This window comes from Saccostrea echinata, unplaced genomic scaffold (assembly GCF_033153115.1).
Source record: "Saccostrea echinata isolate AGI-Se365-2 ecotype Australia unplaced genomic scaffold, CSIRO_AGI_Sech_v1 ptg000054l, whole genome shotgun sequence".
Taxonomy (NCBI): domain Eukaryota; kingdom Metazoa; phylum Mollusca; class Bivalvia; order Ostreida; family Ostreidae; genus Saccostrea; species Saccostrea echinata.
The window spans coordinates 47727132-47753866 of record NW_026889803.1 but is presented as its reverse complement, the minus strand read 5'-3'; the positions used below and the strand labels follow the sequence as shown (position 1 = coordinate 47753866).

Genomic DNA, 26735 nt, shown 5'->3' with positions numbered 1-26735 from the left:
TCACTTGTAGGACGTTAGAAAGACACTGGTATTCACAAACTGGCCATCATTTGCGTTCACGCATGTTTGACACCGGAGTCTCATTGATGACACTTTAAAAATGCCCGGGGAATGTTGTTCCAGATATTGATCAATTCCTGGCCTAATTCGTCCAACGTCACTGGCTGGTTTGGTTAACGACGTAACCGTCTTTCCATTTCATTCCATATGTGTTCAGTAGGTGATAAGTCGGGTGAAACTGCTGGCCAGGACAGGACATCGACATTCTGATGGGTAATAAAGTTTCTGACAACACGGGCAACTTGCAGTCTTTCCTATTCCAGGGTAATGGGATTGCGTTGTCTTCGTATGAACGGTATCACATGACGTTGGATTATTTCATCCCTGTAGCGCATGCCTGTCAGGTTTCCATTGATTATCTGTAAAGGGGTCCTATTGCGTGCTGTAATATCACCCACACCATTACGCTACCGCCTCCAAATTGTCGACGCTGCACTACACAAACATCCGAGTAACGCTCCCCATCCCCGCGATAAACCCTCCGGCGACTGTCACTGCTCACAGTCCAAATGAAATCTTGATTCATCTGTGAACAAAACATTGGCCCAGCATTGAAATCGGTACCTCAGATGTCTCCGACACCAAGCTGATTCCAATTCTTATTGACACTTTTATGCAAAATATACCTTTCGTATTATATCATATACCCTTTTCCAGGAAAGGTATATGATAAGTTGAATTTATGCAGACTACAGAATATAATGCTTGGATGCCAGAGCTGCCAAGCGTGGGAGCTCGCTCTGGCACAAAAATAGAGAACGATTTTTAAATTTTTTTCAATACCTTTTGAATGATTTCATTTTTCCATTATTTTTATGCCCCCGGATCGAAAGATCTCGGGGGTATATTGTTTTTGTCCTGTCTGTCTGATTGTCTGTTTATCTGTTTGTCTGTCTGTCTGTTTTCAACTTTAACCTTGCCCATAACTTTTGATTGGTTGGAGCTAAGACTTTCATATTTCACATGTCTATTCCTTGTGACAAGACCTTTCTCTGGGTATCATCATATTTGACCTTTTGACCTTGACCTTAGAGTTTGACCCACTTTTGCAAAATTTTATGAGACTTTAACCTTGGCCATAACTTCTGAACAGTTGGTGCTTGGGGGTTCAAACTTCACATGTGTATTCCTTATGACAACCTCTTTGACCTAGGAGTTTGACCTACTTTTGAAAAACTTTAACCTTGGCCATAACTTTTGAATGGTTGATGCTAGGGCTTTCATACTTCACATATGTAATCCTTGTGACAAGACCTTCCTTTGGATACCAACCACTTTGACCCTTTGACCTTGACATAGGAGTTTGACCTACTTTCAAAAAACTTTAACCTTGGCCATAACTTTCGAATGGTTGGTGCTAGGGCTTTCATACTTCACATATGTAATCCTTGTTACAAGACCTTCCTTTAGATACCAACGTTTTACTTACTTTTAGAAAACTTTAAACTCTGCCATAACTTTTGAACAGTTGCAGTTAGGGCTTTCAAATTTCACAGGTATACTCCTCGAGACAAGACCTTTCTCTGGGTACCAACATTTTTTATCTTTTGGCCTGTATTTTGACCTGCACTTGAGAAACTTTAACCTTCGCCATAAGCTGCCATACGAGGGCATCAGTGTTTCACAAACACATCTTGTTTAAACTTTTAACGGTGATTTCTTAATAGCCTGTTCGAAATCATATGAGGTCATTTTATAATAAAAAAAAAAAGTGCATCTAATCAGTTATTGCTTTCATCAATTGAATTGATAAAAAAAAAAAAAAAGAACAGAGCCATTCTCTTTAACCTGTTTTGGTGCGCATGAAAAAGGACTTTCTTGAAACTTCATGCATAAGTTTGACTTAATCCTTCATACTTAAGCCAGTGATAATTGGCTTCTTTTAGATTCCTGTTTCCATGTCAATTATTAAGCCTAAAGCTAAAAAAAGATATTGAAATCTTTTAAAGCCATTATTTGATTCCTTGTCAATTTGCAGGGACAAAAACTGTAAATGACTGATATGTAAGAATGACCTGTCATTGTATTAGATAACAAAAAGAAACTATGAGGAAACTACGTGACATATCTTAGTAACTTTAGTTACATTTAAATGAAATTTTGAAAATCAGAAAAACTATACAAGTTTTCTTTTTTGTTTAATGCTTTTAATCGAAATATAAGTGGACCAAATTACATGAAACATTTAAAGATCCTGAAAAGGAATCAACACATTATTTGCTGTAAATGCAGGTATCTAGGTTGTGATGGTAACAAGGTTTATGTAATGATTTTGCCTTAAAAAGCAATTAAGAATTATCTCTAAAATTCTAAAATCCTAAAGATATCAGAATCTATTTATTTGATATAATCAGACATGTATATATAAAGCTATGTAACAAAGATTGTTTATTAAGCGTAAATTTAAAAAAAAATATTTAGATTTTAAAAACAACATAAAGAAGAAGCTCTGATGAAATTTGAAAATAACGAACAGTATTCAAGCTCAAAAGTCTATTTAAACAATACAAACTATGAGCAGACCCAACACATCTAAAAATATCAGAGGTGGGGTCATGTGCCATGGAGGAGTAAGCATCCCCTGTTGACAGGTCACAGCCGTCGTGTGCTTCTTGTCATGATTGGGTAAACGGAAAAATCCTTAGAAAATTCAGTGCGAAAATAATGGCCTTATTTATAGGAAAAATTCCAGTCAGTATTCTACTTCACGATATAAAAGAGATAAATAAAAATTAATGTAATCAGATCTACAATAATTATGATGCACTTTTTCATCTTATTTTCATTTCAAAATTCTATTCATTTGTGTCCTTTCTATGTCTTTTACCATATTTAATTAGAAACCAATATGTAACTTTTATGAAACAATATCTTTTTTTTAGATCATGATTCATTTATTGATTGACTGCTAAATAGGACCAACATATCCTTTTTTTTAAAGGTTAAATTTCCCGAGTAACAATGTCATTGCAATGATTACTAGAATATCATTTTACATTTTAAAAAAATATAGAATATTACCCCCTGGAAGATATTTTCCTCATAGATTCGATGTAATTCGCTGTCGCATTTACATTTTCTAATCATTTTTTCTTAAATGACGCCATATGAAAGCTTCTATAATTTATTTTTTGAATTTTAATCTTCAATCATCCTGTTCATGTGTGTATACGAGTACCCATTTAAAAAACGAGACTGAGAATTTTCAGCCTAGACTGTGTATAATTAATTTAGAATCTATATTTGATTTGATGGCTCAGTAGCACTAAAAACACGTATGTCGAACCTGTATAGTTCACCACCAATAGTGATTTTAGTCTCCAAGGTAGACGCGGAGGTGTATGGTAAAAGGTATTTGTAAACTTGGAATTTATTAATTTTTCTATAATTTTTTTTTAAAACTATATCAAGAGCGTTACATGCATATAGTTTTAAGAGACCTCAATTTCTTTATATATGACACTGCTTTAAGACATTGACACACCTTTCAGGTCACATAGCATCAATATATAGTCTAAGTTAAGTGTTCTAAAGTTATGGCACGGATACGACTTTCACATTTCATTGCTTTATGACTTGGATCTCTGATCATGAGTTTGCCCTTTATTTAATTTTACGACAAACTTCGACATAGGCAACGAAACATAAATGTTTGACTTCATTCAATCAAGTGTTCTGAAGTTAGGATACAGACAGGATTTATTGTGAAAGAAACGACACAAAAACATCAATGGAAGAATTGAATGTACAATCTGAAGAAACGGACAGTGATCAATCTCATACATCAAGTAAACAAAACAAATCGTGAACAGGACAAAACACGGACCCCTGGAAATACCTGAGGTGCGATCAGGTGCCTAGGAGGAGTAAGCATCTCCTGAGGAACGGTGACACCCTATGAGCCCTATGTACTGATCAAGTAGACTGATTACTCCGTAATCAAATTTAGTATAAAAGCAATGCCCTAACAAATGGTTTGAAACACAGCAAACAAAACACGACCCAACGATAGATTGTATTTAAAAACAATATCCTTACAACAACCGGAGAATTTGCGAAAAGCTGACCATAATTAAACAGAATTGTTGAAAACCTTGTTACGTCAACTTTTTTTGTCAGTAGCTCGCTTTGATTTAAAAATTGATCGTATTCAGAGCATGTCCTTGCGTATCGAATCAATTGCGAGACATAAGCCCCATACACAGGTGATGCTGGAATACTTCTATATAAATAAGGGAAGTTTGACGATGGAAAAGCTGAAGTCATCCCTTTTTTCATACAATTTAGTTATTGAAATGGATGTGGCAGTCTGTCTTTTATTTCGAGTTCACTTTGATATATTCAGTTGGAATATAAATTAAAGTAACTATTGTTAATTGATAAAACGTAGTCGATATATTAAGTGTTGATTGAAGGCCAAAGCAAGAGTTTTCTTCTCCTAAAGAAGTTAATGAATAACGCCTGCTTCATAGGAATATAAAAACAGGTCGGTTAATAAAGGGGTACAATCGGAATTCCAGCAGTTTGTTGGGAGACCTAATCTTCAAAGATTACATAAATGTTGACAATGAGGAACTGCAGCATGCTTTTAATATCAATCTCAGAGTATTTGTACCTAGAATCAGAATGATTTTAATAAAGAAATTTTGTTGATGACCAAGTTCCATTTTTATTGAATAAGCCGTTGTCTGTGATAGCAAAAAACCTAGTTTTAATTTATCGTGATGAATGGTTGTATAAATCGTATAGAAATTATATTTTTGGTGCTATTGATGTTTGAAAAGTTTTGCGATTTGAGATCTTTAATATTTAGTACACAAAGTTCGCTCAGTGTATTTAACAAGAGAAAATAAAGAAAAATAATGGTGTCGTTTCGAAATCTTCTTAAGAATCAGGAAATTGCAAACATTCCCTGTTGAGCATATGGTGAGGAACGACAACGTACATTTTGTTCACCTTGTGCATTTATTTCTGGTGATTTTCAGAAATCATTCCTAGGAACTGGACAAAAAACCTTGCATTTCAACCGCAATGAACGTGCTTTGTTCCAGATTCTTTTACAGGTATGTCAATGTACAAATGCAAATCATAGTAGCCTAACTTTGAATTCATGAATGTGATGTAATGGCTTGCAATTTAATATAAAACTGTAAATTTTGTGATCCTAGGCCTACAAACATCCTTCTAAACTAACCAGAATACCATGAGAAAATACATACCTGAAAAATTGAATTGTCCTTCTTATGACATTCTAGAGTTAATTATGCAGAAAAATAACTAAGAAAACAGTCAAGCAATGAGATTTAATAAATAATTTACAACCAAAATAGAATATTTCACATTGGCTTAAAAAAACTTCTAAATAGAGTGGGATCTGTTGAGTCTGTTGATAGGTTTATTTGGAGTTGAAGAAGTGAGCGTCGTTGATTTCGTTTTACTGTAAGACAATTTATATTTCTGCATCCTTCTAGAAATTCCTTTAATAACTTTAGGATGCTTCAAAGTCATTACCAACACATAAACACCTTGACAACCGTTAATGATATTGTGCATAACCTGTAACCATAGGAACGGGAATGCTATAATAATAAAAGCCAAAATCCAAGTGACACCAAGTAAGAGTGATATCTGTAGGTAAACTGTGCATCTTGCGGCGTCTTTTGTATTTTTCTTAACATTTAAAGATTGTTTTTTAACATATTCTATTCCAAACATGGATATTCCAATGCATACAAAATTGAAGATGAGACAAATTACGATAGGAGTTGTAGTGCTGATGTACACAGCTATTTTGTTGGTGATCCAGCAATGTCCTCTTGAACCATATCCAAAGTTCACCGACTCTTCAAACTGGTCAAGAAGAACACACACCAAAACGACTGCCAATGGTAGAAGCCATCCAAAAAGAGAATACTTTCTGAACAATTTCTTACTGTCTGTGGATCTAAGATAAGATATCCTGCAAATGCTGAATGTGTAAGCAAGGTCAAACGCCATCACGCTTGTCCACGTAAAAACAGTCAACCATAAATACTGCAGGAGGACGGCGTTAGCCTTACAAAAGTTTGTTGTCAAGTGAGGAACCAAAGAAGCACCTTGAGCAAAGAAAAGTGCCGCTGAGAAGGACATCATGCATTTGTCGTGTGTGGAGCGATACGTCTTTGTACAGATGTGAATGATAAAGGCAATGATGAGGCACGTGACAGAAATAGTGAACGTCACGATCGTTGTCAGTACCCGGATGTCATTGATGTCAATCCATGCCTCCTTTTCGCACACAAAAATCCCAGAATTGTTAAGAACATACTCGTTCTCTTGATATATTTTATTTTTTCCAAGAATCGAGATAGAACTGTTCATGTCCATATATGTTCCATTTCTGTAGAAGGATAGGGATGCTGAGCAATTTAATTTGGACTTCACCGTAGCAGAGAGATCAGTGTCTCCAAGAATGCTGGCGTTCTTCACAAACGGAAATTTATTCCGGTTCCAAAGCATCCTGTGTGTTTCATTCGTTTAGCCTGAAAATGAAAACATAATTGTTTAATATTTGACAGTGTTAAGTAATCTACGACGCAGAATCTTTGGATAAAAAAATGGTTCGATCATTTCATTCGTCTTAATTATACTCCCCTTGGAACATTATTCATATACATGTATAGCAGGAATATAGGTAAGTTTCTTGCTTGGAATACGGCATTTATCTCCTGTCCATTGTTCAATTTGTAGGTCAGAGTCATAAATCTCTGGTCGGACAGATTAGTCATGATGAACAGCAGGTGTGATCATTCTGAACATTATAACAATGTATAGCAAGTGTTCATTTCATTACTGAAGAATCTTAAGCTAATCGCCCACATAAACAATCAATTTTTATAAAGAATAAAATTTAAATATCTTCAATGTCACAATATATCTTTTTTATATATATAAAACATGCCATTTGAGTTCTTGAGAAAATAGTCGGTATTTTTACACAAAGTACTAAGAATAAGAAATTTATTTTAAAAAAAACTGTTTTGTCAGCACCTACAATTTTCTCGTAACGCGTTTTGTGGCGCGAGTAATGTTAAGGACGACTTAATACGAAAAGTAAAGATGGCTGCGCCTAGGAGCTTAGTGGATTGACTTTGGTTACATAAATAAACTTTACTTAGAGATAAAATGTTTCCTGTGACACGAAGTGCTGCTGTGAGAAACGTATGCAATGTACAAAAGTTTCTGAATATACCATCGTTACTGAGACATCAGGTAAGGGTAAGACTAAAACACTAAAACTTTAACACAATGACGCTTGCTCCCGTTGTCTAGTGTTAAAAAATTGTTTATTGATAAAAGTCCTTATACTCTAGTTCCTAAAAGTTTATTTTAAAAATCAAATATTGATTTACCATGAACAATCCCCGTTGGTGAAACTTAAAGGCCTAAACGATGAATAAATGATGTTGATACATGACGTGCATGTCATTTATGAACTGATGAATACTAATTCAGATATGTTAACAATTTTTTGCAGACTTTTCTACACAACAAAGCATTTAGATCTGAATTACAATCGCAAAAGAGGCTCATTCATAATTTTTTGAATGAGCAGAGGCGGTTTCAGTCATCAAAGCAAGGAAACCAAGACAAAAGTGAGAAGACGGTATGTGAGGAGTGTTGCATCACATTATAATCGTCTATATAATAAATGTATTTTTTTTACTGCCTAATTATAGTAAACTTGCTAAAAGACATTTTGAGTTTGGAAGATATATCTATGAGCATAGCTAATATTTTATTATTTAATTAATAAATTGTTAAGAATTTAACAAAAAAGCAGTTTCATCAGGGGAATACTGATTTCTATGAATATGGATTACACTATGGATACTTTTTCATGTAGATTTTTATGTGCATGATCTGTATGATTTATTCACATGTGTTTTCCATTACACTGTCTTGTAGCCAATATCATGGAGGATTTCTGTTATCTTTGCTATTGTTGGAGGTCTCTATGCCATACATTTGTATAACACAATGAAAAATCAAGAACTAAGTAAGTAAGCTTTGTGCCATCATCAAAGAATTTGTTTTCTTTTACTTGCATATATTTCACTTTCCAAAAATATTTTTAAGTGATTTCCTTCGGTTTTTCAAGACTGAGCACTCTCAAATGTTTGAGCCAAATCACATTCAGGTATACTAGTATTTGGAAGTTTATTTAGAAAGTATAACTTGCTCTGTTATTTAATTTTCACAAAATGTACAAACAAGTGTGCCACACAACAGGAATATTTGCAAATGGGTGGTTTTTAACTTAAGATTGAAGTTTTCTCCTGTAGTTAATGTAATGCATGTTTTATCATAGGTATGTAATGTGCTGTTCACATTTAAACTGTTCAAAATAAAATGGGAATTGCTTCCACTACTAGTTGATAACTTGTTAATGTAGATATACATGTAAATGTAAATGCTCAACATATTGCCAAGGTAATTCAAATAAAAATTAAATTTGCTTTATTTATCAGGGGAAGCAAAGAGGAAGAGGAAGAAGCTAGGTACAGCAGCTATAGGAGGCACATATGAGTTGATAGACTTCGATGGAAAAACAAGGACAGACAAGGACTTCTTAGGAAAGTGGGTACTGATGTATTTTGGATTTACTCACTGCCCAGATATCTGTCCAGATGAGATAGAGAAACTCGTTAAAGTTGTGGATACAATAGGTACGGAAATACATGTAATGAAACATTTTAAAAATAAATATCAGGCTCTAAGTGGCCTCTAAAATTAAGGAACCAGCTGGCGCCTTATCAAAAAAATTTAGTCGCCAATGCAAATTTTTAGTCTCCAGGCAATTTTTCTAAGACGCCAACTTTAAAAGTTAATAGAATTAGGGCTGGGACAATATATCGAGATATCGATAATATCAATTCTTTGTGAGGACGATACTCATATTGAGACATAAGAAGAAATATCGCAACAAAATTCTGACTTATGTTTTTCTTTGTTTACCTAACATTTTGGGTTTGAAATATAAAATAAATATGCTAAATATTAATATAAATATGAAATACATTATAATTAATACCACTTGTGTAAACTAATTTTGCTTTACAATAGATATATAACTTCTTTGAATAAATTATTCTTATTTGCGAAGAAATGTTTTGTTTATTTCAAACAAAAAAATGATTTTATAACCAATTCAGCATATCGTGATACATATCGTATTGTGGCATAAATATCATGATATGTATTGATATAGAAAACGCTGTATTGTCCCAGCCCTATATAGAATATAGGGACCCATTACATGCCTAAGAAAACATGATATGTTCATTTTTAAAAATAATTTCCTCTTCTTTTAAATTTCTTTTCGCTTTTTCAGAAAAATTGTTAAAAATGTGAAAATCTCCAGAATTCGACAATCCCCAAGTCATTTTACAATGATCGCCAAGTTATGTCTTTATATTAAAAAAAATTAAAAAATGAAAATAAAATCCTACCTACTGACTCTATTTTTAATTAGGTTGATGCATAATAGTAAACATATTTTTCTTAGGCCTTATCTTTTGGTGAAGGGATTCACATTTAATTGTGAACCAAATGGCTAGATGTTATTGCAAGGGGCTTAATTATTGGAATTGACAATTGTACAAAACACAGGCTAAGAAATTTTCTTCTGAACCATTGAGTAAAAAAAGACAAAGCTAAGTTGCAAGTTTCATTTTATAGAGAAGGTTTAGATTGGTTCAGTGTATCAATCATGATCTCCTTCCTCCATCTTTCCATTCCTGGGACTAGGAAAGTGGGAATGAAGGGGTTTTCAAAGATAAAATGAAATAAGTATTATAGTTTTCCTAGGTACAATGTAAAGTAAATGTAAGTTTGTTCATATGGATCATTTTGGCCTGGGTTGGGTTACAATAAGAATTAAAGCTTTATGTACTGATATTCCTGTAATTTTCTTTAAAAAAGCTTTTTTTTCTCCAGTATGTAAAAAGTCTCCAGAGTCAAATAAAGAGCAAAGAGAGGACGATAGATCTTTTTTGATAGAAGTAGTCTTGAATTTTACTTTTAAAATGTCTTTATTAAGCCTATTTAAAATATGCAAGAATTCCCAGGTAGATTGAAATTTAATGAAGTTATGAACCTTGGGCTAGGTTAAATCCAGAAAAAAATGGGAAAGTTAATTCAAAATAGATTGGCAAAATTGTAATAAGGAAATCCACCTGCAAAGCAGATTTAAGTAGGATCAAAACTCCTCACCCTTCCCCTCAAAGGTCAGGGGATGGGCCATAATTACAGAAAGTTCAAATTTTTATGTTGGTACAAGTATATATAATTAAAATTGGTCAACATGTTCAACTGTTTCAATTATGCCTTTAAGTTTTGAAAAATAAAACTTTTTCACCCATTATCAACTGTGTTCCACCTCAGGGCATCCTGGGCAGTTGTTTTATTTTTAGTTGATAACATGTTATAAAACAACTAAGATGGTTGAGATTGGCTGCTTTTCTCTACAAGTTTTAAAGTGAATCTAAGATGTACAAGTCCATTAATGTATAATGGAAAAAACAGGTTCCTTAACAAGTGCTTGTTAGTAACTGTTTTTTGCAAGCTCTCATTCATTATTTTTTTTGAAATTTTTAACAGACACTGGGCAAGCCTAATGTCTCTTGAAAATTAAAAAAAATTAAGGAACATGAGTTTAAGAAAAAACGTAACTCGCACTAGTTATAGAACTATATTTAAAATTTTAAGATATATCTGTGCTGCAAATATTTGTTGCAGTCATTGTCACTCAGGCATAAATGTATGTAGAATGAGCGTAATCTTTAATTAAAATATATTACCCAGCTGTTAATTTTCCATAATTAAGCTGTATTTTCTGGTGTATTTGTGAATTAGATGCAGATAAAGAGTTGCCTAACATACAACCGGTGTTTATAACTGTTGATCCAGATCGTGATACTCCCAAAGCCATGAAACAGTACTGTGAAGGTAAATCAAGCTTCCTTGGAGAAGTATTTAAATTGTAATAATATTATTGCATTGGACAAAAGACTGTGAACATATGTATTTAACTGAGTGATTCTGGTTTTGAAAGTAAACACTTTCGCTTACAAATACATGTTTGAATAATGCTCTTTTTTGTGTTGAAAACAATAATACAGTCAAACCTCGTTATCTCAAACTCAATGGAACAAAAAAAGCTGAGATATTTGAGGGTTCGAGACATTGAGGGTAAAATATAACAAGAAAAAGTGGTTGGGACTTCCATATGACTCTGACGTATCCAGAGTATTCAAGATATTGATATTCAAGATACCGAAGTTCAACTGTGTTAAAACAGTTTTTTTTTAATTTGATTTGCAGAATTTTCACCTAAGATAATTGGATTGACGGGATCTAAAGAGAAGATTGATGAGGCTTGTAAGAATTTCCGTGTGTACTACAGTAAAGGTCCCGAGGATGAGGACGGAGATTATATAGTAAGTGACTGTACACATTACAAAGGAGCATTCATTATTGGAAAGATTCAAAGAATTCTAAATTTCTAAACAAGCACACAACCCTGAAAATGTTTTTACTGTGTCATTTTCCACTTATGCAAATTAATTTGTTTTACAGGTTGATCACACAATTATTGCATACCTCCTCAATCCCAAAGGAGAATTTGTGGAGTATTTTGGAAAAAACAAAACTTATCAAATGTTAGTGGATGAAATCAAAGAGTACATGGAAAAATATGCATTATTTGAGGATTGATGTGTGTAAGAAATTATGTGCATGTGTTATTTTCATAAATAAATTTGAACATCCCAGTTATTCCGATAGCTTGGAGTTTTCTTTTATACTGTACTTTGCATGATAACAATGATAACAGGGAGATTAAGTAAACCAATGTACATGCATACTTGTATGTGTGTACCATATGGGCATGTCATTATTTCATTCACAATCTCGAATTTTTAAAAACACTTACATGTACACGTACACCGAAACATATTGCTAAAAAAGAATATTTTAACACGTACAAGTACGTATGGATTTAACTTTTAACTAATAATAACAAGAAAACATTGATGTAACCATCAATTGTCGCCCGGGAAATAAATAAAGTAAACAATGGAAATGAGTCTTGATCATCAAACCGCTTCGATATGTGTGAAAAAGGCATGCGTCTAAATGATGGAGACGATAGTAGAGAATATTTTGAAAACTTATAGTCGGATGAAAATCGAACAAAAACGATACCCTTTTAAACTTTATCAATTCCTCAAGTAAATATTGGCTACATAAAATATAATTTGAAACCAGACACATGCATCACCTATTTTCAAAAATGTCTTTCACTTTAAGATTATAAAACACGAACTGTGTAAAGTACGTTTTTACGTTTTTATGCGATAAGTAAAATTCGATGTTCTAAAAAAAGGGACCTGTCGTTTTTTCGATAGTAAATGATAAGCAACTTTATATATTAAATATGAAAAACATATATATTTTTACAGATTCACTTTATGGAAGTCAATATATTGTGTATCTCGTAATTTATAAAGGGAAAGAACATTCTGATTAACAATCTTTTTTAATGTTTAGAAAACCTTTAATTCTAAATAACTTCTCCCACCTCAATCCCCATATACCAACACTTAAACTTATATGTATAGAGCAGCCCGGTCCTCCGGGCTGCAATAATTTTCAATTACAAGTACGCTTACACGTTGGTTTGCTAAACCTAGCTAATGATAAAAAATGAAGCATGAATCAGTTCAGTGGACATAACATCAACACAACTTGAAATGGAAACTACGGCTTCTAAAATTTCAGTCATGTCGACAAATCCTTTGGAAATGGTTACTTTGACATACTTTTAAGATGATCAATCAATTGACATATTTCTGAATTTTACTACATGGTTTCTCCTCCAATGCGAGAGGACTTGTGCATTTCTATACCTCCTGTGGGTGTATTATGTAACCTGTTCAGCTAGATAAGTTATTAATTACCAAGGTATATTTTTTTTCAATATAGACTAATTTATACGATGTTCATTCTCGCTTTCGGATACGCTTAGGAGGTATTTGTCATAAGATCATCCACAGCCCTGATTGAACGCCAGCAGAAACCCGTACCAATTTCAAAAAAAAAAAAAAAAAAAAAAAAAAAAAATCCAGTGAGGGGTTTCTATTGCATTACAACTGATAAAACTTTGATATCATGAACGGCAAGAATTATATGTAACTTTTAAGTTAGATGTCTTTGAACCTAGACCTTTAGATATAAACTTTCGATTTCAAACTAACTGATTTTGGATGTTTGCTTCACTCGAAGTCGTTTTGTGCAATTATATACTTCACAAAATTTTCTTTTCAATGATATGTCCTATATACGTATGTTCCGGTGATCTGCATACCGCGATATAACCCAGCGGTGTTCAAAACTGTACTAATGTATATTCTCGGAATCCGATAGGCTCTGTATTATGAAATATTCCATAAGTTGTTGTGAAGTACAATGTCCCATCGTGAACTCTTACGTGAAGCATGCTTTGTACTCACGTTAGCGTCTTAGCTTGTTTTAAATAGGGAGTGCACGTGCGGCGTTGCATCTATTATATTAATGACCGTCATGGATTAGAACTTGAGGTCGAGAAACCATTAATCAGGTATTGATATTATACTTCTCATTTACATTGCCTTGTCAATCAGTGTGTGGATCTAGATTGTCAGAGGTAATTACCTTTATCTGACAAAGAAGATTTGCACATCTTGTTTACGAACCGGAATGACTGCTTTACTACAATAAAACCCTCTGACATCTAAGTTTCTTTTTTGGCACAGCATATGCAGCCACTATAGGCCAGAAATTAAGAACAAGCACTGTTAACACATTCAGTTTCAAAGACCTATGTCAATGCTTAAAAAGATGTCATAAAAAATTTTGAAATTTTTTCAAAGAGTAGCACACATTTTGGTTCTTATAGTGTCTAGTGCTGTCGCGGACTTGATTCATAAACTTTTAACTATCTTTATACCTTTCATAAAAGTTTGTAGAGACGTGTGCTAGAAATTTTTGATTTTTTCTCACGGTTATTCAACAAAAAATTAAATATTAAAATATTAACTAATCAAATCGAATATTCTAAGAATATCTTTAGAATATATCAAAATCAGGATCAGGACTCGTATGGCTATTGCTGCTTTTTAAAAGACAAAAGGCGGATGTATAAATCAGATCAATTATTAAAAGTAATCATAATTTTTCAGGCTGGTCATGAATACTTGGTAGAAAAATGTCCAAAAACTCAACTCTAAACCCTAGATATGATATTCATATAAAAAAGAAAAAGAGGTATCGTTTTCAGAATTAAAAGACAATAATAGTTTAAAACTTGTAATATAATTTTTTTTTTTAAATCATTTTATTAAAAAAATAATAATTATAAATTATGAAATCCATGACCTTACTTACTCAATAAAGAATCAGTTGCATGACACCGTCACACCCGGAATAAATCTCACACCGGAATTGATTAATTGCTCTGCACACCAAGATGCCAGGACTCATTCAGATTCCCAGGGAGATGATTCCATCATGTGCTTTACAGGTCTGTCAGCAGCTAGTGAAGAGTAGGCAAACGTATGACCAAGTCAAAGGATTAATTCTACAGAGGGGAGAAAGTTAGCACTGGAGAGAGGTATATGATAAACCTAATTGTAGAACAGATGATTTCTGTTTATCTTGTCCATTACTTATGACCCCCTTTATTAAATGTCAGAATACGTTTCTAATCTCATGAAACCCATTACAGAACATGCTGGTAATAGAGAAATAATGAAGTCAAGCATTTTGTGAAGGTCGAGAGGTTCATAAATTTTGTTTTATCGCCACGTATAACCCTTCGACCTTCCATTTCATATACTAAGCTAGCAAAATTTGTACCATCTGGAAATATTCTAGTTAATATACGATAAAACAAATATCAGTCTTCAAAGGTCTTCGGAAACTTATTTATCTGATGCTGTGAACAGATCTCTAGACCTGGATTAAATTCTAGTAAAATGGATTATTTGTAATTTTTTTTTAAAAATAATTATAATAGAAAAAATATCTACTTTAAAAATAGTTTTCTGGTATCTGTATAAATGTAAGTCTTTGCGCGCGCTGTAACTTTATGTATACCAGGTCCGTACATGTAGCAACGTTTTCCAACGTTGGGGGAGGGGGGGGGGTTAATCTCCAAGAAATCTGACAAGCAAAAATAAAAACAAGCCTGCCCAAACTCAAAAACCTTATTTCGTGGGGGTGGGAGGGTTGGACCTTTCTTTTACTTTTCAAATGCTAAAATTTACCAGGTTCAACCTAGCGGCAACAACTTGGGGGTTAATCGGCATTTAAATTTATATATTAAAATAGAGCAAAAACTATTCTCATCAGATGTCCCCTCGCATACTACGGACCTGTGCACAAGTGGACCTACATCCGAAAAAAAGATTTTCAATAAATTGAATGTGGAACATTCAAATGTATGCATATCTCGTTCTTCGTTTATTTTGACTGTCTAATCATGTACAATGTATCTCAGTCACTCAATGCCAAAGTAATTGTGATGATGTTTATGCATGTATTTTCATTCACCCTTCATTCAGTCTCAATTCTCAAAACCATTAGCAATACCTGAATGAATTTTACACAATTTCATTGCAGGGATATCTGAGCTGAAAACAACATGTATAAATGTACATGTACTAGCAGAGAAATGGCCAAAGGAGCGAAGTCATTATATTAACTACCTTTGATGTAGGCGTGTGCACAAATTGTTTCATTTGCACACAATATTCCTCCTACGTGTTCGAAAAGATTAAAAAGAAAGAATAAAAATGCAGTAATTTGTGATCGATCCGTCGTTTGCACTTCTAATCAAACTCTTGCTTCAGGCGTAACTCAAGTCGACAATCCAATGTTTGCATCAATACTGTCTAATCTACATACAAAAACAAACGAACTCAACTAACTGATCTAATTAAGGATTCATAGAAAAATTCACTTCTTTTTAATGTTGACACAGAAATTATTTGTCTCCAGTGTCAAATGCTTGATGAATGGTAAAAGGTAATACATGTGCATAACATTTACATTTGTTTACAAACAGGTGTGATTAAATCAGACCTTCAAGAGTTAATCTGTTGCAGAAAGAGATAATTGCAAGTTTATCTACATGTTCCGTGTATATGTATTTTCTTTGATTAACAGTCGATTATGCAAAAATGAAATGATATCGTTTCTTTAAGAATTCATGATTGAACAAACCATTCACTAAAGGTTCATGTGAAACTTTACAATAGATTTACTTATCTAAATTGTTAAAATTAAGCGTTTTCAATTTTTAATCAAATGAGGTTGATGAAAATGTGCCATTAGAATTTATGGTATGGAAAATGTTGTGAATTAACTCAACAGCTAACAATGAAAAATATTATATACGATAATACATGGGTACAGATTGTTTATGATCTGCATGTATCAACATGTGAAAAAATATACTTATGTCCATTTGAGCCTTATATATTTTTATTAATTGTATACTATCCCATTTGAGCCTTATATATTTTTATTAATTGTATACTATCCCATTTGAGCCTCATATATTTTTTGAATTGCATACTATCCCATTTGTGCCTGATATATTTTTATTAATTGTATACTATCCCATTTGTGCCTCATATATTTTTATTAATTGTATACTATCGTGGATATAATCCTGCATTTAAAATATTTAGTTAGATTACTTTTGTAAGCCAATTTGCACAGTTGTGCCATATGACTTGCCCACATAATACTGCGAAAATTACAAAATGAGTGCATAATGATGTATCGCGTTTCTCCGAACTTTTGACAACAATTTAACGGCCTGACAAAACATGTTTAAGGACTTGCAATCCCAACTTAAGTAAGAGGAAGGCGTAATGCGACAAATCGTTTGGTTCTTGACAAATTCGAAATGTGATTGATACATGTACACTGTAGTTGTACCTTGCCTACATACATCCAAAAAAAAAATATCTTCCTAACAATCCTTTACCACAAATAATTATTTTCTCATCTTCTTAATTTGTTACTGAAAGCATATAGTGCAATCAGATTTCTATTTACAAGAACAAAATATTGCGTTCCATTATAGGGCAAATATTCATAGAAATACGAGATGAATGATGCATGTCAAATTTATTTTTATTTTCAAGAACTACAAATGAATTTTAAACATTTAATTGGACAGTCAATTTTTGCATGTATAATGCTTCTTTTTATGTTATTTCATAAGAAAGTAAAAATGGGAGTCTTTAATTTATGTAAATTAGTTTTCCTCTCGTCTGAGAGCTGTTTACCAGGTCGCCTGATTTCTTTTTGTTTTAAACATCAATCTTTGCTACACCTTCACGCAACTGCAATGGTGCTGTCAAAAAATGCAGCCACCGATGCGGATCAGAAACCAAAGGAAAATCTTTGTAGACATAGGTACAAATGTTTCTATTACATCATAACAACAGATGTATAAACGCCCAGGGACTACATACAACTATTTTCATAATTAAATTCGATCTTACTTGGAACTTATAATTCGTTTCATTGCGGAAAAGTTAACATTTCCATCTATTTTGCTCTAAAACACTGTTGGTTAATTTTGCAAAAATGAGACTTTTCATCGTGCTATTAATTGTGGTTGTCCTGTTCCAATCTTCGTTTGGAAAACCTAAAACAAATGAGAAAAAAGAAAAGAAAGGTATGTGTTTTCTTGAATCTCAACAAATCTAGAATTTCTTATATTATTTTTTATAAAATTATATCCGCATCGACCATATTAACCTTAACACGTCTTTTTCGTTTCTTGCAGCCCCAAGATTAGGTAAGTAAAATTATTTTAAAGATTAAGTACCGGTATTGGAAAGTAAAATTCCCCCATAACCAGCTTTCCTCACGGAATCTGTCCTTAATAGGACCCCAGGGGAAATCTCACACAAGAACCCAAAATTTTACCCTCTTTCTTTCTCAGAGTAGTTCCCCTATTTTATTAATGCTAAACTCATATCGACAATATATTAGCTAAAAGTTTATGTGAAAGTCAACTGTCTTTATAAAAATAGATATATGAGTGTTTTCGACTCAGGAAATTTAGTATGAAATCTTAAAATATAAGCGTTCAAATCATTTAGTCTCAACCAAAAAATTTCACTCATAGGAAATTGTAAAATTATTCACTCAAAAAATCGTAAGACTAGATGTTCCAACTCCTTCTTGGTGCAGCGGTATCTATTTCTTCACTAATTTTAAAAAAGTATATCATGCCTCCTTTAGAGATTAAATTTGTTTGCTCTCCATCGGACAAGTATTTTATCTTTTATATTCAGAGCTCCTGTTGGAAAAATATAGAAATGACACTTGTAACAATGTGTCCCCCACATATATAAGTACAGGCATGATTATTTTATTGGTGGGGAAAATTGGCTCTGGAGGAAATCGCACTCAGTAACTATAACACGGAATAGAATCCCCATCCACCCCACCCCCTATCCACCCCAGAAAATTGAATTTAGTGTGTGATTTCCGACGAGAAAATCCTACACGAGTCATTTTCCTGTGGGGGAAATCCTACTCTAGAACCTATTTTCCGGGATATCCTACTCTATAGAGCCAGTTTTCCGGGGGAAAGATTTTAGAGGGGAGAACCTACTCTACAGGACCGGTATAAAGATAGAAAGACTCAAAAATGAGCGAAAAAGATAGGTCCGAGTTTTAATTATATATTCTTTTTTCTCTCACTAGACTTTAATTCTCTGTTTCGGTACCTTATGAAGTATTTTCCATCTACCCCTGATTTCAAGCAACTCTTTGCTAAGCCGCAGAAACCAGATGCACCGCCACCTTCTGATAAAAAGACCACTGGATCCGCCGTCAAAATTAAGAAAGTTTCCGCCAACAGTGATGTAAGTTACAGCTACTAGTATTCTTATAACTAGAATAAAATTGCACGACAATAGTCAAACACACTAGCTGTAGAAAAAATGCAGAAAAAAAAACTTGTATTTTTGCACAGGTTTTTTAATGGATGATCTAGAAGTACTTTTTTTCTGCTAAAAAGATCAATGTCCATAGCTTCACTCTAATTTTAAATGAAATTTCAATACGTTATCCAGAATGATGAAGTGCGGAACAATTATTGAATAGAAGAATTAATTAGATTTCTTTTTAACGTCAAATATGAAGATAACGAACAGTTATCAACTCAAAAGTCCTGTAAAACAGTACAAATTAGGAGCAGATCAAACAAGGACCTCTAAAAACATCAGAGGTAGGATTGGGTGCTATGAAGGAGTAAGCATCCTCCGTCGACCGGTCATCCGCCGTGTGCTCCTTGTCATGATCGGGCAAACAGAAAAATCCGTATACAATTTAGTGACAAAAAATGGCCTAACAATTTGAATGAGAAACGTCAGTCAACATTCGACTTAATGATAGATTGTATTTTCTGACAAGGTCATTGTATCGACCACAGAATTTGCGAAATTTACTTTAAACTAGACTGTTGACATTCTTATTTCATTAACTTATTTGTGAATAGCTTGCCTCATTTTAGAAATTTTTCATACGTAGAGCATGCTTTTGCATATCGAATCAGCTGGAAGACACGTGTCGGTGATAATGGTACATTACTACATAAATAAGGAAAGTTGACGATAGAAAAGTTGAAGTCATCACGTTTATCATAAAGTTTTATTGTAAGGTTACCATTAACGTCTTTTTCTAGTAAAAAAATCCAAATATGAACAGATGTGTCAGATGAATATTTTTAATTGGCAAAACGTCGTCGATTTATCTAAATGTAGAATTAAAAGCCACAGCAAGAAACTTTTTTCATGAAGATTTTGAATAAATCTGCTTCATATGAATACAAAATTAGTACCCATGGGAATTCCGACAGATTGTTGGAATACTTGATTTCTAAAAACTACGTAAATATTGACAATCAGAAACTCAAGCATCTTTTTAATGACAACTTCGGAGTACTTGTGGATAAAATCAGAATGCTTTTTAACAAAATAATTTTGCAAATGACCAATGACATGGTAAGTAAATTTACGAGATCCGTTTTTATTGAAAAAGCAGCTTTCTGATGTCAAAAAGCCTGGAATTTAAGTATCCATATTTGATTTACACCACTTCTCGGATATATTGTAGTACAGTACTCTTCACTGCTGTTAACATTTTAGTGAGGAGTAAAGAAAGAGGCTTGGTAGAACATTTACTGGAACCCACTATGTGTGTTTGTTTGTAAGGATTTTTATGTAGTTTAGAAATCCAGTATAGGTACGGTAATTCAAATTCAATTTGATTGTTGGGAATATAAAAATAATATTTAAAATACTTAGTATGTAATTTGTACTTGACACATGCCAGGTTTCCACATGCAGAGAAGAATTTCGAGAGATTCCAGGACATACAATGTGTAAGCCGGACAAGGGAAAAGCCATACGATGGGGTGTTTCTGAAACGGAAAAAATGGAAATTGTCAAACAACATAACATGTTGAGGGGAAGCATCGAACCCCCAGCTACTGATCTCCCGGTCATGGTAATTTATTCATTTCTTCAACTGACATTGTTCCGGTTGCAGACCTTTAATGTTCATCATCCTATAACATTTAGCTTTAAGACTAATGATTTTCAAAAGAAAAAATCAAATTCTTGTATTAGAGTGTACAGAATTCAGCATAATTTGTGGGGGAAATTTTGACAAAAATGGTCTTTTTACTGGACTATTTTATCAAGGAATAATAATCATCTTCAGTATGAGTTATACCTCTTTTCAGAGGGTCAATGAACCTTAATAGTCTATGATAAGAAAAAATACAGACCGTGTATTAAATTTTGATTTAGGAGCTGTTCAATTTTAGTTAATTTAATTAAGATGTGTTGTGAACTTGGAAATTCTTACGTTAATTGATCCATTTGCTTATGATAATCTTATATTGGGCCTTTCCTGAGGCTATTAAGACATTCTACATGTTATTTAACTGATTGATGTTCCTAAATACTTTCATTCATCATCACATCATGAATATGCAGACATATGATCAGTGAATGCACGGTTGTTTCTTAACTGCCAGGTCTAAGACATAGCAGTTTCTCTGAATGCTTAATTACTGTACACTGGGTCGTCTTTCTTACTGGATGTTAAAAAAATCAGGAACTACAATGTAAATAATTACGTGTACTTGCTTGATGTTCAGTGGCTGTGTTATTTCCTTTTATCCTTTCATCAGAATTAAAGTCATGTAATGTAATTAAAATTGCTAATTTCTAACAAAACCGTAACGACCTACATTTGTTTTCATCCTTTAACTATAGGATATGTTTCTAACAAACACCCGACCGAGTTTCAGAAATTCTATTTATAGAAGTAAAGATCTGTGACAACTTCAGTTAGATCCTTGTTAAAGAAAAAAAAGAAGATTTTTATAAGGAATAATGTAGATTATTTTATACAGTATAGATCTACAGATTGTATGTATGTATTGTATGTGCCAAAATCTAAATTTTAACTTTGAATTGTTTATTAGCAATGGGACGATCGATTGGCTGAAGTTGCCGAGAAGTGGGCGAAACAGTGTACTAACCAGCACGACAAAGTCCGAACTATTCCTTGTATGTATGCATATCTATATGAAAAAAGTCACCATAATTCAAACTCTCTTAAATTTTCATGAATTAAGCATCAAAATTATTGATATCCTTGTATATACTATATTTTAGCATTAGGGAGTACAACCGTTGGTCAGAATGTAGCTGGTGGACAACCAAACTGGACGGTGGCTATTCAGATGTGGTGGGATGAAATTGAGATGTGGAAGTATGGACCGGAACCCGACTCCTATCTTGGTTTCAATGGGTGGCTTAAAGTCGGTCATTTTACACAAGTATGACAACTATACACTTGTATACCGGTGTTTTGTAAGAAAAAAATGAAATGGTAAAACATTATCTTCAAGTAAATGTAACAATTATAAAATTTGATAAATACTAATATTATTTCAATTCAGAAGAAGCATTAGCACAATCTTTTAGAGAACAATATTGATAAGTAAAAATATACAGTTAAGATAATAGTACCTTAGATAATTATGCAATAATTCTTGTACAGATGGCCCAAAATGGGACTTACCTGATCGGTTGTGGGTACGCATACACCGACGATGACCCTTTCCGTTACAAGAGATACTATGTCTGCAATTACGCTGCAGGGTAATACAATTCTCTGTAATTCATGTACAGACATGATAACAGGCAAAGGTATCATTATAAATACTAAAACTACGATATATGCATGCATCAATGAAATTTCTCATATAAATTTTCTTCTGTTCTGTTTACAGGCAATCAGATTTAGGAAAACCATACACACAGGGAAAAAGGTGTAGCAAATGCCCCAGTTTCTGCAAAAATGGACTTTGTGGTAAGGTCTAGAGGAAGGGTTTTGTATTTAATGGTTAATTCTGCAATGATGTAGATTATGTTTATTGTGACAAAATCTTTACAAGAGACCCATATTTTATGCAGATTGCGGTGGCAGAAAGTGTGATAATGGTGGAAAACTAAATGTAGAAACCTGTGAATGTGAATGTAATAAATTATACACCGGACCTTCATGCGAGGAACGTAAGTTTACATTTGGCTGAATAACACACTCTATTTTTCCTCTTTAAATCTGTGTGAAAGGATTTTTTTGTGCATTCGTCATATATATACACTTGCAAATTGTTTTTTTCCTTCAGTTTCCTGCCCTGATGAGGATTTGTGGGTCTGTGGAAAAACATGGACGTCTGATCTTTGTGACCACTACGCCAATGTCCCGTATGACTGCCCCTACATGTGTGGCAAGTGCAAGTCTACAGGTATGTGCCGTAGAACGAATTAATATTAGTTTTATTGTCACATTTCAATTACATTTTAGTGAAAAGTGATTAGATTTTCACTAAACAACACGTAAAATGTAAGATGTGTGCAGTACTATCCTTTGTTGGGGAATGAGAACTTATTTTCGTTCTATTAATTGATATTAAGTAATTCATAAACTAAATTTCAATACATTATCAAATCAAAATGTGACAATGACATTGAATGCAATAAATGCATTCTTAATTTTGTTTAACTCTCGAATTTTGTCTTTTTTTAATGAATACTCCATTAGATTGCAAACATGCAATTCAAAAACATGAGACAACTTGAGAAAATCTTTGATGCAAAGTATTGGGAAAAACACAGAAGCAATAAGATTCAACTTTACTTAATATTTCGAAGTCCTTTAGTGTTTATTGAACTTACATGTAATCTATTGAAAAACATAACTTATCTTTGGAGGAATTAAAGCACATTCAAATTTTGAAACATACAATTTTGCATTAATATTTCTTTTTACAAATAATAAAATTATCAGAATGTTGCGATAATAATTTACAATAAATGAACACCTAAATCTAGCCAAACAACCATTAAAAAATGATTCTTGATGATGGAATGACATCGTTGAATTTTTCAGGAAAGAAAGCGAAAAAAGCAAGCAAACACGGAAAAGCTAAAAAAGGAGACAAGAACGCATTCACTTCAACTTATGGCTGTAAATATTCCGGAGAGAGGGCTACTCGAGGTATACATTCAATGAACAAGTTTGCTATGTGCGCTTTAACAAAATTATCTTAATACAAAAATAACTTATTTCTTTAATTTATGTTATTATTTTAAATTCTACCATGTTTTAGTATTTAAATAATTTGTTTAAGAAGATAATTCGTTATGCAGCCTCCCAATTTTCAATGCAAAGAATAAAAAAAGTCAAAAAAAGTTTGAATTACATTATCGTCCATGCGCATCTTCATGAAAGCATTTAAGGTGTGATTCATTATGACATTAGCTTTGATCTTTACCTTATCTCATTCTACTATTTTACATTAGATATCAATGTCATGTATCCCGTTCTTTTTCTAGAGGAGTGTAAAAAGAAGTACGGTAAAAATGGGAATGACATCCCACAGTGTGGAAGCATGGGCGGATCCTTGTCTTGTAAAGAGTGCGATAGATTCTCTAACGTTAGGTCAGAAATGTGCCCGGTTATGTGTGGACTGTGTGATCGTAAGTAAAATATAAATCTTTTGTATAGCATTTGATTTGGAAAGATATGTCTCTTTCTCAAAGTCATATATGGCGTATTTTTTTTTATAAGTTCACACTAACTAAAATGAAAAAGATCTTTCATTTTGTTTTTTTCTTTTATATAAAGTTAGGAATTTCCTGTAAATTATATTATTTAAATGAATCACGTTTCAAAGATTTTAGAAATTTAAAGCAATAACCGATTTATTTACCGACTCCGCATTTAATTATCAGACACAGTTTAAAATCCATTGAACTATGGAAACATGAGGTTATTCAAGTTCAAAATCGGTGAAAATTTTAATTTGAACGTAAATAATATATATCATGTTTATCTACACTCAATCTCCTATTTTTATTATTTTTTTTAGCTCAGATACGCCATATATAGCTTTAAGTTTTAAATAGCCAAGCTTTTTAGAGCAGCAAATGAACAGCAATTAAATTATTGGTATGTTTGTGTGTAGGCAAAAATACTTAAATGCACATGCAGTCATCTTTCGTGAAAAACTACTTATTTATTCGTTGACTCCTTAGATATACTATTGTGATACTTTTCAGCTCCATGTGATGGAAAAACATGTAGTAACGGAGGTACACTGAACACAGACACGTGTGAATGTGCCTGTGCCTCACCGTACATACCCCCTACATGTGATGAAGGTAGGATTTCTTATTGAAGCCATGGGTAAATTCAATGTTACAGCTCTTCTAAGTCTGCAAAGAAAAGAAATTTTGTCCAAAAAACGATATGCCAGATAGAGATGTTTTTCATAATTATGGCGTGGAGTGAAATTCAGTTACCTGAATACAATTCTAATGTCGATTTGATTATTAATTTTGACAGCTGACTGCAGTAAACCAGACGGGAAAAGCTGTCTTGCATGGCCTAAGAGCTACTGTAAAAAATATGCCAATGTCCCTGAACAGTGCCCACAACGCTGTGGAATTTGCCCTTAGAGGTAACACTCAGATTTCCTCTCAGCGTATTTGCAAAGGTTTCTTAATTGCTTATTAATAAATGAATTAAAAATTAATCTCTGGACTTTTAGAATTGGGCTCCATGGATCTATTTGTTAAATCCTCTTTTTATTATTTTGACAGATAAATGATGAAGCATGATGCAGAAAAGACGAGGATTCCAAACCATTTTATTTTCACTCCTTTGTTTTGTATTTATTTTGCACTTGATTATTAAAGAGAATCATTTGATTTTCACATTTTGCAAATGTTACTCATTTCCCTGTACACAACTGCCTTTACATTCTTATCTTTCTGAAAAGAATTTTAAATATTTTTACTGAAATTTCCGGTAAAATTTGATCACATGAGATATGGCTTGAAAAGAAATACACATACAAAATCATGCACTGAACTTCCATTGGTTCGTAAGTTTTCCTATTTTAATCTGATGTTATAGAACTTTCAAGGCTCAAGCACACTCACACAGCTAGTTTAACAAAATTTTGACTTCTTTATCTAATGATTATAAAGTGCATACTCTATGAAAGCTGACGCTTTTACTTTTACAAAACCCATGGATGAGGTAGTGCAAGGTGATAAATATTTACGAAAAATTTTTTTAACATGAACTTTCACACACTTCTTGTACACAGTTTAAAGACGTCTTATATCCGTTATGGTCATTGTTTATATGTATCATTGTATATTATTATGTCATTTCTAAAACTGCAATTAGTGGACTTAACATAGTAGCACAGTATAATACCATTTCTTTTGTAGACACTTTTAATTTGGTAAAAAGGTTTTGTTCATTCTGTAAAAGGGAATGTATTCAATTTCTTTTAAAAGTGGCATACAATTGTATTTACTCAAGAAACAATTTGCAGAGTACAAAGTCCATTTAAAAGAAATATTCTTTTTTACATTTATCTCTTAAATTAAAAAAAAGTTGATCAGGTATATTTATAAATAGAGAAATGATTGTTTATGGAGATACAATTCACAATGACACTGCTTCAATAGATTGAATGTAAACATAACAAGCTTAAGAAACTATATTTATTATATTAGTTGTAAAGGTATGAACAAAGCATTTTAATAAACTTATCCAAAGCTTTATTTGTCGTCACATTTTTGCACTACAATTCAGAGGATTTTATATCTTCTGAGCTATGAAACATCCTTTAAAACAATTTAGATTTCTACGTGGATTTTATGTCTCCTCAGGAGACATAGATTTTAGCAGGCTTTCTTGTTGACTGTCTGTCTGTGACAAATCATGTTCGAGCCATACATCCTTAAACCCTTTTGGGAATGGGTTCAAATTTCGAAGATGTGCATGCCCCCTTCTGGCATCATTTTCTTAAACCCCTAAATCGTTTGAACATTCCAAATAAAATTTACAAGATTTCATAGAATTTACATGCTCATACATTTCCTTCCTTAAGTCCGGTACACACGCTAGGATTTGTAGTATGTCACATGTATAATAATTCTTGTGCATTGTAGTACTTT

General features: G+C 32.9%; 3 protein-coding genes across 4 annotated transcripts; 2 read left to right on the top strand and 1 right to left on the bottom strand.

The window, feature by feature from the left end:
* Window positions 1-5418: 5418 nt before the first annotated feature.
* LOC133206328 (probable G-protein coupled receptor Mth-like 3) lies at window positions 5419-14727 on the bottom strand. Its single transcript, XM_061342287.1, has 2 exons — window positions 14527-14727; window positions 5419-6581 (listed from the first exon to the last, which is right to left on the bottom strand). The coding sequence occupies exon 2, from the start codon at window positions 6556-6558 to the stop codon at window positions 5419-5421; it is 1140 nt and encodes a 379-aa protein (XP_061198271.1). The 5' UTR covers window positions 6559-6581; window positions 14527-14727.
* Window positions 7184-11877, top strand: LOC133205323 (protein SCO1 homolog, mitochondrial-like). Its single transcript, XM_061341109.1, has 7 exons — window positions 7184-7311; window positions 7577-7705; window positions 8008-8098; window positions 8571-8768; window positions 10957-11049; window positions 11425-11540; window positions 11680-11877. The coding sequence occupies exons 1-7, from the start codon at window positions 7225-7227 to the stop codon at window positions 11815-11817; spliced, it is 852 nt and encodes a 283-aa protein (XP_061197093.1). The 5' UTR covers window positions 7184-7224; the 3' UTR covers window positions 11818-11877.
* Window positions 14728-17569: 2842 nt separating the features above from the next.
* LOC133172087 (cysteine-rich venom protein Mr30-like) lies at window positions 17570-26337 on the top strand. Of its 2 annotated transcripts, none has more exons than XM_061306895.1 (15): window positions 17570-17836; window positions 17948-17959; window positions 18877-19037; window positions 20509-20682; window positions 21671-21755; window positions 21864-22027; window positions 22252-22352; window positions 22484-22563; window positions 22668-22766; window positions 22883-23002; window positions 23656-23754; window positions 24093-24236; window positions 24819-24920; window positions 25105-25219; window positions 25362-26337. In XM_061306895.1, the coding sequence occupies exons 1-14, from the start codon at window positions 17746-17748 to the stop codon at window positions 25215-25217; spliced, it is 1545 nt and encodes a 514-aa protein (XP_061162879.1). In that variant the 5' UTR covers window positions 17570-17745; the 3' UTR covers window positions 25218-25219; window positions 25362-26337. The 2 variants fall into 2 exon arrangements, with proteins under 2 accessions (XP_061162879.1, XP_061162878.1); XM_061306894.1 differs by having other exon boundaries at window positions 23647-23754.
* Window positions 26338-26735: the final 398 nt, after the last annotated feature.

Bases quoted from the DNA above. Each gene is read 5' to 3' on its own strand.
- LOC133206328 (XM_061342287.1), bottom strand. From the start codon at position 6,558: ATGCTTTGGAACCGGAATAAATTTCCGTTTGTGAAGAACGCCAGCATT.
- LOC133205323 (XM_061341109.1), top strand. From the start codon at position 7,225: ATGTTTCCTGTGACACGAAGTGCTGCTGTGAGAAACGTATGCAATGTA. The intron at 7,706-8,007 runs GTATGTGAGGAG...ACTGTCTTGTAG, and splicing joins AAGACAAAAGTGAGAAGACG to CCAATATCATGGAGGATTTC. The intron at 11,050-11,424 runs GTAAATCAAGCT...TTTGATTTGCAG, and splicing joins CATGAAACAGTACTGTGAAG to AATTTTCACCTAAGATAATT.
- LOC133172087 (XM_061306894.1), top strand. From the start codon at position 17,746: ATGAGACTTTTCATCGTGCTATTAATTGTGGTTGTCCTGTTCCAATCT. The intron at 21,756-21,863 runs GTATGTATGCAT...ACTATATTTTAG, and splicing joins CAAAGTCCGAACTATTCCTT to CATTAGGGAGTACAACCGTT. The intron at 22,353-22,483 runs GTAATACAATTC...TTCTGTTTACAG, and splicing joins GTCTGCAATTACGCTGCAGG to GCAATCAGATTTAGGAAAAC.